Source organism: Zeus faber, assembly GCF_960531495.2.
Source record: "Zeus faber genome assembly, chromosome: 17".
Taxonomy (NCBI): Eukaryota; Metazoa; Chordata; class Actinopteri; order Zeiformes; family Zeidae; genus Zeus; species Zeus faber.
In genome coordinates this window covers 30783118-30800815 of record NC_137204.1, presented here as the reverse complement: position 1 = coordinate 30800815, position 17698 = coordinate 30783118, and the positions used below count along the sequence as shown (strand labels likewise).

The following is a 17698-nucleotide window of genomic DNA, read 5'->3' as shown; positions in this document are numbered from 1 at the left end:
CTCCCCTGGGGATGCTCTCCACCACTACATCCAACTCACTAAAGAATTATTCTTTCTCTTCCATCTCACACCCAACTTGAGGAGCGTATGCACTGACCACATTCATTATCACCCCATCAATGTCCAGCTTCATGCTCATCACTCTGTCCCACACTCTGGTCACCTCCAAAACACTCTTGACATATTCTTCCTTCAACACCATCCCTACCCCGTTTCTCCTGCCATCCACTCCATGGTAGAACAGTTTGTACCCAGCTGTGATACTCCTGGTCTTACTCCCCTTCCACCTGGTCTCTTGTACACATAGTACATCTACCTTCCTTCTCTCCATCATGTCAGCCAGCTCTCTCTCTTTACCCTTCATAGTGCCAACGTTCAAAGTTCCTTCTCTCAACTCTACTCTCCTTCTTCCTCTCCTGCTGTCTCCAGACATGCCATCCCCCTCTTCTTCTTCTCCTTCTCCTTCTTCTTCTTCTTCTTGGGCCCAGTAGCAGAGTTTCCGCTGGCACCCTGTTGGCTAACGGCACCGGTGGTGGTGGTTGTTAACCCGGGCCTCCATTGATCGGGTATGGAAATCTGATTTGTGGTCATCATGTTTGATTTGCATGGTTTTAACGCTGGATGTCCTTCCTGATGCAACCCTCTCTATTCATCCGGGCTTGGGACCGGCACTGATGATACACTGGCTTGTGCACCCCTAGTGGCTAGGTTTTTGTGTACATAGTGTATATCGTGTATATACAGAGTATATAGTATATATAGTGTATATATAGTGTATATAGGGTATACAGTGTATATAGTGTATGTAGTGTATATAGTGCATATAGTATATACGTATAGTGTATACAGTATATATTGTGTATATAGTGTATATATCGTTTATTTAGTGTATATAGTATATCAAGAGTATATTGTGAATTTAATATATAGTGTATACAGTGTATATAGTGTATATAGTATCTATAGTGTACATAGTGTATACAGTGTATATAGTGTATATAGTATATATAGTGTATATAGTGTATATATCGTTTATTTAGTGTATATAGTATATATAGAGTATATAGTGAATTTAATATATAGTGTATACAGTGTATATAGTATCTATAGTGTATATAGTGTATACAGTGTATATAGTGTATACAGTGTATAAAGAAGAAGAAGAAACAGTCTTTAATTGTCACACGACACTCCACAACACATGCTTGCACACACACACACATGCACATGCTTGATGGTGCCGGTGAAATGGCTCCTCTGCATTGAACCATCCTGGCTTGTCCTTCCTCCGGGGCCACAGCCAGGAGCAGTGGGCAGCGTACGTGGACGCGCCCGGGGACCAGGTGATAAGTGTCCATCGCTGGTCAGACCATGATGGTGCATGTTTTTGAGGGGGGTCCTTACTGACGTGAGGTGGAGGAAACCCCATGTGAGCACGGGGAGAACATGCAAACTCCACACAGAAAGGCTCCTGTTTGGGAGATAACCCACCGGAGCACGGTGCCAACAGCGCCCCAGGACCTTCTTGCTGTGAGGCAGCAGTGCAATGCACTGCGCCACCGTGCCGCCACCGTAAAGTGTATATATATATATATATATATATATATATATACACACACACACACACACACACACACACACACACACACACACACATACACACACTGTATATACTGTATGTAGAAATATAAAACTATTTTGCTGCTGCTTGTGTGGTCTGCTCCTCACAGGACAGAGTTGTTGCAGCAGTTGTTGATGATTAAAGATGAATAAACAGTTTCATTGCAGCTTGACAATTTCAACTCACTCTGTCCTACATGCAACGCAACAAATACTCTGTGTAGTATGTGCAGCACACCGACAGTACAGGGTAAAAATATAAAAACAACAAACAAAAAAAAACAAAATTCAGGGGGGTTCTTCAGTGAGGAAAGGTGAGAGGACAGCCCCCTGCGGTGCCTCTGTGGTGGTGAGCACCCGCTCAGACACATTCCCTCAGAGCAGGGGTCGGGAACCTTTTTGGCTGGTAGAGCCATAAAAGCCAAATATTTCTAGATGTATTTCCTTGTGAGCCATATAATATTTAATAAAATTAATGCTACTTAATGCGTTCTTTAAGTAAGACATACATTTTAACCTATAACACGTCTCTGAGTACTTCAAAAATAACTATATATAATACATTTCTCTTGATTCCTCTTAATAATATTGTTGTTATACTGCAGCTAAGTAATAATAAATGAAATACTTTTTAGCATGGATGTGACTTGTGGTGCTGCCTGGTTTTGCTGGTGGCCTTGTCGTCTGCTTCATACGTAGTGAGGTGGAGCTTCATGCTGCGTTGAGGCTCCATCAGTTCAACCTGAGCGGAGGTTGCTCTTCATGTGACTGCTCACATGCGTATGTAGAGCCAAGCAGGCTCCGCTCCCTGAAACTAAACACCAAACACCAAACCCCAGACCCCAGGCTTTGGATGACTGCAGGAGGTTGGAGGTGAAGCAGCTCGCTGCTGGAGATCAAAGTGTTGGGTGGGGTCACGCACCTCTACATTTTCACGCACCACGGCCATAAAGACTCTGCCTCCCTCCCTGAAGCTCCACCTGTGGCCGATACTCCCACAGGTGAAGCCCGAGCGAAGACCCGGGAGGGCCAGGGCCCCAAGGAAAGGAGTCTTTCTGGGGTCTGCAGCCGGTGCTTGACTACGCCCCTTTGTCCGCCACATTTATATTTTGAATTTTATTTTCAAAATTGTAATTTCACTGACAGAATAATTATTTATTACTTGTTAAATGTGATGAAAAATTTTAGCTCTAAATTGTCTGCGTGTCATATACCGTCATGGAAAGAGCCTTGATTGGCTCCAGAGCCACAGGTTCCCCACCCCTCCCACGGCAGCACAAACTGTGGTCAGTCCGTCAGGTCGTCAATAATCCAGGAGGTGATGGAGGCCTCCACCTTCATCTCTTGGAGCTCCTCTCGTAGCAGTGCAGACTGGATCGTGTTGAAAGCACTGGAGAAATCAAGCATGACCCTCACAGCGCTGCCTGCTTTGTTCAGGTGAGCGTGTGCTCGCTGAAGCAGGTCGATGATGGCGTCTTCAACTCCAACCTTGGGGCGGGAGGTAAACTGCAGTGGGTCCAGAGAGGTGCTCACCTGAGGTGTGAGACGGTTCCAATATCAGTCTTTCCAGGACTTTCATGATGTGTGATGTTAAGGCAACAGGTCTGTTGTCATTGAGGGCAGGTGGAGAGGACATCTGAGGCTTCTTAGGCACCGGAACAAGGCACGATGTCTTCCACAGCCCTGGAACCTTCTCCTGGCTCAGGATGAGGTAAAAGAGGTGCTGGTCCCCACAGACCTTCAGGGCCCTGGGGCTGATACCTTCCAGACCTCATGAATATTCATATCTCACCCCAAAGCATCATAGCTGCATAATGTCCTCGTCCTGTATCATCCACGGCCCTGATCTGAGCCGCGGACCATGATGTTGATTTTGAGGTGGTCTAGGAGGTAGGAGACATTGTAGGAGCTAGAAGATAGTCTAGGAAACATTATAGGACCTAGGAGACAGTGAAGGAAGCAGACTCCATCTTGTTTTGTGATAAAATAGTTTGATTTATTTCAGTCAAAGTACAAACAGCTTCTGACACCAAAGTCGGAAAAACAAACGTTGGAGAAAAGCACAGCGTGCTAACGCTAACATGAGCTCAAAAATGTATTTTGTTTCTCAAAATATTTTTTTCCCCGTAATTATTGTTTTGCCGTCGTCAAAAGTAAAGAGGTTTTCAGTTGCCGTGAAAAAGGAACCACTTGATGAGCTGATGAAACGGCTTTGTCACAAGAACACGAAAAAAGAAGTTAGGAATCAACGTAGGAGACGGTTTAGAAAACTACGTAGCGCCGGCCTCCGCTCATTAGCATTAGCTTTAGCTTGTTTGCGACATTTGATGTGTGACCAGGAAGGTTCGTACTTTGACGACATCACTGCCAAAAGCCAAAAGTTTATTTTGGGTTCCTGAAAAGTTTTGCAAAATTCTGAAAAAAGGTCCAAGTCGTTGAACGGGGTTTGATTGGATGGATCACTGCCATTGGCTCGTGCTACGCTAACAGAACAAGCCACCTCCCCATGTTTGAGGATGACAAACTGCAGAAAAAACTTTTAAAAACACAACTATGTGCAACACATGAATCCAAAATATATATTTATCGTACAAAAGTCGCAACACGACGTACATGAAATGTATCGGAATAATAGCAACAAAAAAGACAAAAAAAGCTTCAGATATATTGACGCATAAAGCCCTGGAAGCAGCTTGTTCAACAAACAAAAACACAAAAACAACCTTTACATTGAAACAGGAAGTTCAGACTTTATCAACTTCCTGTTTCATAAACTTTCAATAATTTGACTGAAGTTTGAGGTTGGAGCGGATCTGACTTTCCCCCAAATCACTACAGCTCCATATGTTTGATGTTCGACACCTTGTTCATCAGGAAGCTCCAAAAAACACCAGAGCGGCTGCAACCGACAAAACACAACAAAACAAAACAACAAAAACAAAACAAAACAAAACAAAAACACGAAACAACAAAAACAAAACAACAAAAACAAAACAAAGCAACAAAAACAAAACAACAAAAACACAAAACAAAACAACAAAAAAAACAAATAAAATAACAAAACAAACCAAAACAAAACTGCTTTGGACGGGTCGACAAAACAAGGAAACAGGTGTAAAGCTGCTGTTTTGGGCTTTTACAAACAAACAACAAACAAACAAACATCTGTTTACATTCAAAACAAACAGCATCCAAAGGGTTTGTGTATCTAGTGTGAACAGGAAACTCTTCAGCCAATCACTGAGCAGGAGCAGGACCAGGCCCCGCCCCCTTCTGAACGCCACAGTGACATGGCCACGCCCCCAGAGGTTTCGACAAATATGAAAATAACTTTTTTGAAAAACCAAAAAGGAATAAATGCTGAAAGAATAAAAGTGGACTTTTAGCAAATTAAAAAGAGACAAAAAGGATCCAAGTCAAACCTTTACTTTGAAAAGCAAAACAAGGTCTTTCAACTGAGGAATAAAGTTGTTTTGTTTTCCTTTGATCTGAATATTCACAGTTTGAACGAGTCGCTGAAAAAACAAAGAGTCAAGATGGCGCCATCCCAACCTCACTTCCTGCTGTGGCAGTTTCCACTTCCTGTTTAAGCACCGATCCAGAAAGAAACCCTTTCTGTGTGAACGAGCTGGTGCATTGTGGGTAGTGTGGTTCCTGTAGCTTCCTGCTGGTGCATTGTGGGTAACGTCTGAGCGTCGGAGCCAAGTCTCCGCGGCCACGCCCGGTGCATTGTGGGTAACGGAACAAACTCACCTGAGGTTAGAAAACAGGAAGTGAGAGGTGAGAAAACAGGAAGTGAGAGGTTAGGAAACAGGAAGTGAGAGGTCAGTGAACAGGAAGTGAGAGATTAGGAAACAGGGAGTGAGATTAGGAAACAGGGAGTGAGATTAGGAAACAGGAAGTAAGATTAGGAAACAGGGCGTGAGGTTAGGAAACAGGGCGTGAGGTTAGGAAACAGAGAGTGATATTAGGAAACAGAGAGTGAGATTAGGAAACAGGGAGTGAGATTAGGAAACAGGGAGTGAGATTAGGAAACAGGGAGTGAGATTAGGAAACAGGGAGTGAGATTAGGAAACAGGGAGTGGGATTAGGAAACAGGGAGTGGGATTAGGAAACAGGGAGTGGGATTAGGAAACAGGAAGTGAGATTAGGAAACAGGGAGTGGGATTAGGAAACAGGAAGTGGGATTAGGAAACAGGGAGTGGGATTAGGAAACAGGAAGTGGGATTAGGAAACAGGGAGTGGGATTAGGAAACAGGGAGTGGGATTAGGAAACAGGGAGTGGGATTAGGAAACAGGAAGTGAGATTAGGAAACAGGGAGTGGGATTAGGAAACAGGAAGTGGGATTAGGAAACAGGGAGTGGGATTAGGAAACAGGAAGTGAGATTAGGAAACAGGAAGTGAGAATAGGAAACAGGGAGTGGGATTAGGAAACAGGGAGTAAGATTAGGAAACAGGGAGTGAGATTAGGAAACAGGGAGTAAGATTAGAAAAACAGGGAGTGAGATTAGGAAACAGGGAGTGGGATTAGGAAACAGGGAGTGAGATTAGGAAACAGGAAGTGAGATTAGGAAACAGGGAGTGGGATTAGGAAACAGGGAGTAAGATTAGGAAACAGGGAGTGGGATTAGGAAACAGGGAGTAAGATTAGAAAAACAGGGAGTGAGATTAGGAAACAGGGAGTGGGATTAGGAAACAGGGAGTAAGATTAGAAAAACAGGGAGTGAGATTAGGAAACAGGGAGTGGGATTAGGAAACAGGGAGTGAGATTAGGAAACAGGGAGTGAGATTAGGAAACAGGAAGTGTATATTTTATGGTTCAGTTCGACTCTTCTGGATTAAAAAAAATAATCTCGATTTTGTTCCTGGACAATATTTAAATAAAGAGATTCTGGATATTTGTCAGATTTTTGATTCACTGATTTCTCTGAACAATTATTTCTTCAGAATAATTTTCTGATTCCTCTTCATGTTTTCACTTCCTGGAAGTGAAGGCAGACGTGAGCCACGCCCGCTGGCTTGACGCATGCTAGGCTAGCTGTTACGTACCATGAGTGTGTGTGTGGTTTGTTCTGGTGTTAGAGCGGCATGGGTTTCAACTTCAGCCCTGAGGTCACTTCCTGTTTGGTCACGTGGCGCTTCCTCCGCTGCCTCAACCTGCGAGTAAATAATAAACATAAACAATGATCACAATAAATATTTGACGCCAATTATTCTCTTACATTTAAATAACTGGGCATTTATTATGATAAAATATTTCTATCTTTTCAATAATTGCATAACTAACAGGGCTTCAAAATAAATGTCCTGTTCTTTTCATTATTTGACAATTCAATAAATAACCAGGCTTCAAAATAAAAGCCCTCGTGGTCTCACCACAGGAAGAGGGAGAGAGCGAGACAGGAAGTGAGGACGACGACGGAAAAGAGGACGAGCAGCGTAGCCACCTTCCTCTCTTCCTCTTCCTCTCCTCCGTTTCCTGCCAAAGGAAAGTTCATCCCTCCATCGTTACTCTCATCACAAAGTCAAAGTACTTCATCAAAATACTTCTCAGCATTTCTTGGGTCTTTGGTTAAAAAGCTCAGATGCTCCACGGATCAGTTACCGACATGAAAATAATACCTAGTAAGATACTATCTACATGAAAATAATACCTAGTAAGATACTATCTACATGAAAATAATACCTAGTCAGACACTATCTACATGAAAATAATACCTAGTAAGATACTATCTACATGAAAATAATACCTAGTAAGATACTATCTACATGAAAATAATACCTAGTAAGATACTATCTACATGAAAATAATACCTAGTAAGATACTATCTACATGAAAATAATACCTAGTAAGATACTATCTACATGAAAATAATACCTAGTAAGATACTATCTACATGAAAATAATACCTAGTAAGATACTATCTACATGAAAATAATACCTAGTAAGATACTATCTACATGAAAATAATACCTAGTAAGATACTATCTACATGAAAATAATACCTAGTCAGATATTATCTACATGAAAATAATACCTAGTAAGATACTATCTACATGAAAATAATACCTAGTAAGATACTATCTACATGAAAATAATACCTAGTAAGATACTATCTACATGAAAATAATACCTAGTAAGATACTATCTACATGAAAATAATACCTAGTAAGATACTATCTATTAGAATATTCAGTAACATGATATCTACAGTATATATATATGTGCGATATATGTATATAATATGATACTTACTCAGCGTTTTCCCAGTGGCCGTTTCTTGAAAGAAGACGTCGTCGTCATGGCGAGGCTCCAGGGAGGGTTCTGCAGTGAGTTCTGTCAGTAATAATAACTATCATCATAGGTTGCTTGGGCTGCTTGGCAGCACCAGCAACCTGCCAAGCAGCCTGAGCAGCACCAGAAACCTGCCAAGCAGCCTGTCTCCTAGCTCCTTGACTGTCTCCTAGCTCCTAGCCTGTCTCCTAGCTCCTTGACTGTCTCCTAGCTCCTAGCCTGTCTCCTAGCTCCTAGCCTGTCTCCTAGCTCCTAGACTTATGTGCACTGCTGGTAATAACAGTTGATGCTGTTTACCCTCCCAGGGCCCGCCCACCACCAGGGGGCTCCACTCGCTCCACTGGCTCTCCAAGTTGAGGTCGTCCCGCGCCCGGACCCTTGCCTCGTGGTCGTGGCCCGCCAGCGCGTCGGGAATTAGTACGTGGCTCACGCTAGCCTCCAGCTGGCAGGAAACAGGAAATTGAATTAGTTTGCTGCTAGGATGCTCATTATGAGCGAATACGCTACTTTGTGTTCTAGTAGTATTCAGGGTGATGAACCTACCTCTGACCAGTAGGCGGAGTGCTGGGGGCGGTACTGCACCTGGAACAGCAAGGGAAAGGCGGGTTCGGGACTCCAGAAGGCGGGCAGTTCCCATGACAACAGCAGGTGGGTGGGGTCACCGAAAAGGGGGGAGAGGGTGAGGTTGCAAGGGGGGTTGGGTTTGACTGAGAGAGAGAGAGAGAGAGAGTTTATCTTTTACACAAAGGTGCTTTGTGTCTTTCACTCTCAGGTACCTTTACTTTGAAGTACTCACGCAGCTTTGTGAGGTCCAGCACCTCCAGGGTGGAGGCCACGCCCAGCATGTTGGCCTCTGTGACGTTCAGCCAATGGTGCGAGATCCAGAAGGCGTGCCCTGTGATGTCACAGCTCTGGTTGGCAGGGCTTAACACGCAGGACTGCCACTGTCCTGAGGTGCCCGAGCTGTGAGGTGGGGAGATGTAGTAACATGGGATGACACGGTGCGTCGCGTTAAGACGCGGTGCGTCGCGCGAGGCACCGCGTCCTCGTGTCGCGTCAAGGCGCGTCGCGTTAGGACACGAAAAACTCACCTGTAGGTGGCGACGTAGTGCGATGGCAGGAGAGTGGGTGTGGCCTGGGTCCAGGAGCAGCGAACCAGCGTGTGGTTGGGAACACGACATGACACGTTCAGCCTCCCGGGGGGGTCTGCAAGATCCAAGATTGCCGACAGAGGTCTAAGGTCACTTCTTGTTTCTCATCAAAGTAACAGGAAGTGGAGAACTCCTCCTTTCCTCAGTTAATCAGATGAATCAATGATTACACTGTTCTGACTAGCGGCCGCTAGCACTAACTCACATCCAAGCAGCAGCTGGACAGTGTGGACCGCTGCGCCTCTGTCGTCGTGACAACTGTAGCTGCCCTGCGCCAACAGGCCAACGTGTAGCAGTGTCAAAGCTCCGCCCCCTTCAACCCGGTGAGGTGGCAACAACAAACTGTTGTTCACACGCCAGCTAACTGGCAAGCTGCAGGGAAAACAGGAAGTTAGCAAGCATGCTAACATGCAAACAACCAGGAACAGTAACACATACACATGCTTAAAGACATGCTAACAGACATTAACAACACGCTTCAGATATACCACAAATACAAGCTAGTAAGGATAGCATCAGACACATCATGCTAATTTTGAACATGCTAGCTTTCTCACAAACTAGCATGCTCACATGCCAGCATGGTATGACTTACCTTGGTGGCGACGCCCCACACGCTAACGTCACGCTGGACCCCAGCCGGCCGTAGTGCACGCCCGACACTGCGCACACACAGTTAGCATTGCTAGCATATTAGCGCTAGCTCTGGTTCGGTCCAATCAGTTCCTAGAAAACACCTTAACTCTGAGCACTGTGGGTAACGTAGTTTACCTTCAACATGGCCGACAAACAGCAACAGCATCCAGACGGTAAGGCACACAGCGCTGGACATCTGCCAAGACATGGAGACATGTTAGGACACAGGGAGCATGTGCGCAGGAAGGTGTTTTCAGCAGGGGGGCTGCGCTGGCCACGCACATGTGTATTAATGTTTCATTCAAGACAAACACCCCAAGCCCCAAACAAGTCAGTCATTGATCACATTTTTTCCCCACATGGTCGACCTGAGATTTTTTCTTCGTGGGAAGCAGGGGTAGAAAGAATAAATAAAAATAAAGCAATTGTACTTATTTTAGGATTGTCAGTGTGAGAAACACAAGGTATGAACTGGTTGATATACGTGAGACTTGGCAGGTCTGGTGGGCAGCGTTGCGCAGCTTGGTCCCAGCCTGGTGCCCAGTGGCGTCATACAATGTTACATCTACCGTCTCAAACTGCACTTCAGTAGAAAATACAACGAATAAAAGTACATTCTTGTTTTTTCTTGTTCTCACAAGACGTCACTGTGTCTGTTCAAAATAAGGAAATATAATACAATCCATCATTCCCAATCAACAAAACATGTGCTATGAATATTAAAATAATATTAGCTTTGGCCAGGGTTTATGGCTTCTTGTACTGGAAATGTCGCAAAAACTTGAGCAGAGGGGAAGGTGCAGCATATTCTGGAATTGCTAATTCACTGATTAAGCACCCCCCACTAGGCTTGGCCATGGTGCTAAATTCAAATCACCAATATACAATTTCATGGGGGATGCGTGCACAGTGGTGTTCGCGCACATAGACTGTAATGTACCTTAATGTGATGTAGCGTAATGTGACATAGCGTAACGTGACGTAATGTAATCTGACGTGACGTAACGTGACATAGCGCAATGTGATGTAACGTAATGTGACGTAGCGTAATGTGACGTAGCGTAATGTGACATAGCGTAATGTGACGTAGCGCAATGTGACGTAACGTAACGTAACCTGACGTGACGTAACGTAATGTAATGTGACATAGCCTAATGTGACAGAGCGTAATCTGACGTGACGTAACGTAACGTAATCTGACGTGACGTAACGTAATGTAATGTGACGTGACGTAACGTAACGTGACGTAACCTGACGTGACGTAACATAACGTAACGTAACCTGACGTGACGTAACGTAATGTAATGTGACATAGCCTAATGTGACAGAGCGTAATGTGACGTAACGTGACGTAACGTAATCTGACGTGACGTAACGTAATGTAATGTGACATAGCCTAATGTGACAGAGCGTAATCTGATGTGACGTAACGTAACGTAATCTGACGTGACGTAACGTAATGTAACGTAATGTGACGTAACGTAATGTGACATAATGTAATGTGACGAAACGTAATGTCACGGAACGTAATGTCACGTAACGTAATGTGACCTAGCGTAATGTGACGTAACGTAACGTGACGTAACGTAATCTGACGTGACGTAACGTAATGTGACATAACGTAACGTGACGTAACGTAATCTGACGTGACATAATGTAATGTGACGTAACGTAATGTGACGTGACGTGATGTGACATAATGTAATGTAACGTAATGTATTGTAACGTTATGTGACGTAATGTAATGTGACATGATGTAACGTAACATAATGTGATGTAATGTAACGTAATGTAACGTAACGTAATGTGACGTAATGTAATGTAACGTTATGTGACGTAATATAATGTCACATGATGTAACGTAACATAATGTGATGTAATGTGACGTAATGTAACGTAATGTGACATAACGTAATGTGACGTAATGTAATGTAACGTTATGTGACGTAATATAATGTCACATGATGTAACGTAACATAATGTGATGTAACGTAATGTGACGTAACGTAATGTAACGTATTGTAACGTTATGTGACATAATTTAATGTGGCATGATGTAATGTGATGTAATGTAATGTAAATGTAAAATAAAGCAATGTAACGTAACATAGTGTAAAGTAAGGTAACGTACATAATGTAAAATAACATAATGTAAAATAAACGTGTAAAGTTAGGCAACTTACATAACGTAAAACCATGTAATGTAACGTAACAAAATGTAAAGTAAGGTAACGGTCATAATGTAAAATAACCTAATGTGGTGTGATGTAAAGTAAGGTAACATACAGAATGTAAAATAACATAATGTGACGTAACATAGTGTAAATGAAGGTAAAATACATTATGTAAAACAATGTAATGTAACGTAGCAAAATGTAAAGTAAGGTAACGGGCATAATGTAAAATAACCTAATGTGGTGCAATGTAAAGTAAGGTAACATACAGAATGTAAAATAACATATTGTAACGTAACATAATGTTAAGGTAACATACAGAATGTAAAATAACGTAATGTAACGTATCATAATGTAAAGTAAGGTAACGTACATAATGTAAAATAACGTAATGTAACATACTGTAATGTAAAGTAATGTAACTTACATCATGTAAAATAACTTAATGTTACGTAACGTAATGTAAAGTAAGGTAACAATACTTAATGTAAAATAGCGAAATGTAGCGTAACACAATATAAAGTAAGCTAACATACACAATGTAAAATAGCGTAATGTTACGTAACATAATGTAAAGTAAGGTAACGTCTTTGACAGGGAGGTGTGTCTAGTGACATGGCCAAACCAGGACAGTTTGCAACGTTTCACTATTGAGAGTACAGGTTCTTGTTGTCCTTGTAGGTGGTAACTAACTGTCTGACGTAGTCGTTTGTCCGGAGTTCATTGTAGGAAATGTGTAGCATCCTTCTACAGCACTTGTTTTCGAAGGACTGTATCCTGCGTTCGGTGTCCGCTGTGAGTGTCCAGCTCCCACAGCCATAGAGTAGGGTGGATAGTATGAGAGAGTTATAGAGTCTGACCTTCACCGGGAAGCTGATGGTGTTGCTTCTCCATATTCTGGCCAGTCTGGTCATGGCTGAAGTTGCTATGCCAATTCTTGTTTTTATTTCTTTTGTGGAGCTGCCATCTTCACTCACAAGGGACCCAAGGTATTTGAAGTCCTTTACTTCTTCCAGTGTTTGCCCGTTCATTGTGATGTTGGTTGGTGTTGGATGGTTATGGCTGTTGACCAGGATCTTGCTTTTCTCTTCGCTTATCTCCATTCCGTATCTTCTCGCTACCTGCTCCAGTTTGGTGGTGAGATCCTGGAGTTCAGCTTCGCTTTTCCCTATGAGGTCAATGTCATCAGCGAAGCGGAGGTTGGACATGGGTCTTCCTCCGATGGATATGGAGGTGTGGAACTCTTGCAGGGCTTCTTCCATGATGTTCTCCAGGAAGATGTTGAATAGGACCGGGGAGAGGAGACAGCCTTGACGGACACCTATTGTTGTTGTAAAAGGTTCTCCCAAGCTGTTATTGAGGAGAACTGCGCTGCTTGAGTGGGTGTAGAGTGCTTGTGTGACCTGTATGAGCTTATTGTCAAAGTTGTAGTTTCTGAGAACCTGCCACAAGCCTTCATGCCAAACACGATCAAAGGCTTTTTTAAAGTCAATGAAGTTGTGCTATAGCTCGTGTTGATGCTGAAGTGTTAAAACTAAGAAGTACAAAACAGTCAGGCACAAGTTTCATGTGTGGGCCATATTCCATTCTATTTTTAGAATTTGCTACGGACCAATTAAAAATGGACCACAGGCCACAGTTGGCCCGTGGGCTGTAGTTTGGACACCCCTGGTCTATGACATTATATATTGAGCAGCAGGTACGTGGGGGGGGGGCATGTACCCCACAGTGCCTTCTTTTCAGGCGCTTTTTTCTTTTTCTTTTATTATTATTGTTATTATATTTATATATGGGTTAAGAGGCAACGGAATATCTGGGCAAGATACATTCACAAGGAGCACCTCATGCCCCTGCAACGTGCTGCTCCCTCTGCCCAGAGCTGCCAAATGTCTAGAAACAGAGGTGGGGTCCGTGTGCCTTTCCTTTGTTTTTGAGCACCTGCCCCTAAAAGTCTCTGTACGGGACTGTAGAGGTAAAGTGAGACCGCGTCACCGGTGATTACCGGACAGCTCCGAGTGGCAAGGGGGAGACCCTCCTCCCCCCTCTCCCTCCCTCTGCTCCACTTTCAGAACATGGTAAACTACAGTCACACCACCTTCAACGCTCACATTCTTCCTGGCGGATTAAAAGAGAGAGAAATAAAACGTCCGTCACCATCATCGACATCGACGTCATCGACTCCTTCGATCGCCAATAGATGATTTTATCGTAAATCGGCCCAAGCCTACTGCCCGGACTTTTGAGTGACCACAGCCACAACCAACACAGCGACCAACAGCAGCCAGACAAACGACCAACAGCAGCCAGACAGGCGACCAACAGCAGCCAGACAGGCGACCAACAGCAGCCAGACAGGCGACCAACAGCAGCCAGACAGGCGACCAACAGCAGCCAGACAAACGACCAACAGCAGCCAGACAGGCGACCAACAGCAGCCAGACAGGCGACCAACAGCAGCCAGACAGGCGACCAACAGCAGCCAGACAAACGACCAACAGCAGCCAGACAGGCGACCAACAGCAGCCAGACAAACGACCAACAGCAGCCAGACAAACGACCAACAGCAGCCAGACAAACGACCAACAGCAGCCAGACAAACGACCAACAGCAGCCAGACAAACGACCAACAGCAGCCAGACAGGCGACCAACAGCAGCCAGACAGGCGACCAACAGCAGCCAGACAGGCGACCAACAGCAGCCAGACAAACGACCAACAGCAGCCAGACAGGCGACCAACAGCAGCCAGACAAACGACCAACAGCAGCCAGACAAACGACCAACAGCAGCCAGACAAACGACCAACAGCAGCCAGACAAACGACCAACAGCAGCCAGACAAACGACCAACAGCAGCCAGACAAACGACCAACAGCAGCCAGACAGGCGACCAACAGCAGCCAGACAGGCGACCAACAGCAGCCAGACAGGCGACCAACAGCAGCCAGACAAACGACCAACAGCAGCCAGACAAACGACCAACAGCAGCCAGACAAACGACCAACAGCAGCCAGACAAACGACCAACAGCAGCCAGACAGGCGACCAACAGCAGCCAGACAAACGACCAACAGCAGCCAGACAGGCGACCAACAGCAGCCAGACAAACGACCAACAGCAGCCAGACAAACGACCAACAGCAGCCAGACAAACGACCAACAGCAGCCAGACAAACGACCAACAGCAGCCAGACAAACGACCAACAGCAGCCAGACAGGCGACCAACAGCAGCCAGACAAACGACCAACAGCAGCCAGACAAACGACCAACAGCAGCCAGACAGGCGACCAACAGCAGCCAGACAAACGACCAACAGCAGCCAGACAAACGACCAACAGCAGCCAGACAAACGACCAACAGCAGCCAGACAGGCGACCAACAGCAGCCAGACAAACGACCAACAGCAGCCAGACAAACGACCAACAGCAGCCAGACAAACGACCAACAGCAGCCAGACAAACGACCAACAGCAGCCAGACAAACGACCAACAGCAGCCAGACAAACGACCAACAGCAGCCAGACAAACGACCAACAGCAGCCAGACAAACGACCAACAGCAGCCAGACAGGCGACCAACAGCAGCCAGACAAACGACCAACAGCAGCCAGACAGGCGACCAACAGCAGCCAGACAGGCGACCAACAGCAGCCAGACAAACGACCAACAGCAGCCAGACAAACGACCAACAGCAGCCAGACAGGCGACCAACAGCAGCCAGACAAACGACCAACAGCAGCCAGACAAACGACCAACAGCAGCCAGACAAACGACCAACAGCAGCCAGACAGGCGACCAACAGCAGCCAGACAAACGACCAACAGCAGCCAGACAAACGACCAACAGCAGCCAGACAGGCGACCAACAGCAGCCAGACAAACGACCAACAGCAGCCAGACAAACGACCAACAGCAGCCAGACAAACGACCAACAGCAGCCAGACAGGCGACCAACAGCAGCCAGACAAACGACCAACAGCAGCCAGACAAACGACCAACAGCAGCCAGACAAACGACCAACAGCAGCCAGACAGGCGACCAACAGCAGCCAGACAAACGACCAACAGCAGCCAGACAAACGACCAACAGCAGCCAGACAGGCGACCAACAGCAGCCAGACAAACGACCAACAGCAGCCAGACAGGCGACCAACAGCAGCCAGACAAACGACCAACAGCAGCCAGACAAACGACCAACAGCAGCCAGACAAACGACCAACAGCAGCCAGACAGGCGACCAACAGCAGCCAGACAGGCGACCAACAGCAGCCAGACAGGCGACCAACAGCAGCCAGACAGGCGACCAACAGCAGCCAGACAGGCGACCAACAGCAGCCAGACAAACGACCAACAGCAGCCAGACAAACGACCAACAGCAGCCAGACAAACGACCAACAGCAGCCAGACAAACGACCAACAGCAGCCAGACAGGCGACCAACAGCAGCCAGACAAACGACCAACAGCAGCCAGACAGGCGACCAACAGCAGCCAGACAAACGACCAACAGCAGCCAGACAAACGACCAACAGCAGCCAGACAGGCGACCAACAGCAGCCAGACAAACGACCAACAGCAGCCAGACAAACGACCAACAGCAGCCAGACAAACGACCAACAGCAGCCAGACAGGCGACCAACAGCAGCCAGACAGGCGACCAACAGCAGCCAGACAAACGACCAACAGCAGCCAGACAAACGACCAACAGCAGCCAGACAGGCGACCAACAGCAGCCAGACAGGCGACCAACAGCAGCCAGACAGGTGACCAACAGCAGCCAGACAAACGACCAACAGCAGCCAGACAGGTGACCAACAGCAGCCAGACAGGCGACCAACAGCAGCCAGACAAACGACCAACAGCAGCCAGACAGGTGACCAACAGCAGCCAGACAGGCGACCAACAGCAGCCAGACAGGCGACCAACAGCAGCCAGACAGGTGACCAACAGCAGCCAGACAGGCCTTCCTCTTGCTGTTTGCGTTTCCAGATGCCCTGTACACTTCTAGTGTCCGAGGATAAGAACTGCTAGGACATTCGGAGACCTGCTAACACACTCTGGGCATTCTAGGACGCTAGGGACATGTTATGACGCTAGGGGACATGCTCAGACAATAGGATACATGCTGGACACTTGCTCTGATACTAGGGGACATGCTAGGACACAATGGGACATGCTAGGACACTACGAGACTTACAAGACACTAGGGGACATGCTAGGACATTAGGGGACACGCTAGGACACAGGCTAGGGCATTGGGGACATGCTAGGACACTCAGAAATGCTAGGAGACATGCTTAGGCATTAGGGGACATGCTTGGACACTAGGAGTTATGCTAGGCCACTAGGGACATTCTAGGAAACTAGGGGACATGCTTGGACACTAGTGACATTCTAGGACAATAGGAGACATGCTAGCACACTAGAGAACATGCTAGGACACTGGGTGACATTCAAGGACACAAGGGAACATGTCTCTGAGCTTCCTCATTTGACATCTAGCTCTGTTTTGTTTTTTTAATCTTACCTTTAGCACATGAAGATGCATTCTGGGTAAATCAAGTTACACACACACACACACACACACACACACACACACACACACACACACACACACACACACACACACACACACACACACACACACACACACACACACACACACACACACACACACACACACACGGAATGTCCTCTGAATCAACAGCCAGGACAAGATGGCTTCCAGATGGTAGAACACACACACACACACACAGACACACAGACACACACACACACACACACACACACACACACACACACACACACACACACACACACACACACACACA

General features: G+C 45.9%; 1 protein-coding gene across 2 annotated transcripts; it reads right to left on the bottom strand.

Annotated features, from left to right (window-relative positions):
* Positions 1-3597: 3597 nt before the first annotated feature.
* Positions 3598-17429, bottom strand: il11ra (interleukin 11 receptor subunit alpha). 2 transcript variants are annotated; one of them, XM_080018313.1, is made up of 12 exons: positions 17395-17429; positions 9839-9899; positions 9663-9729; positions 9273-9439; positions 9008-9122; positions 8713-8879; positions 8460-8623; positions 8214-8358; positions 7874-7958; positions 6998-7100; positions 6671-6778; positions 3598-5373 (listed from the first exon to the last, which is right to left on the bottom strand). In XM_080018313.1, exons 1-12 carry the CDS (start codon positions 17413-17415, stop codon positions 5152-5154), a joined length of 1425 nt encoding a protein of 474 aa, XP_079874439.1. In that variant the 5' UTR covers positions 17416-17429; the 3' UTR covers positions 3598-5151. The 2 variants fall into 2 exon arrangements, with proteins under 2 accessions (XP_079874439.1, XP_079874440.1); XM_080018314.1 differs by having other exon boundaries at positions 5237-5373; positions 7878-7958.
* Positions 17430-17698: the final 269 nt, after the last annotated feature.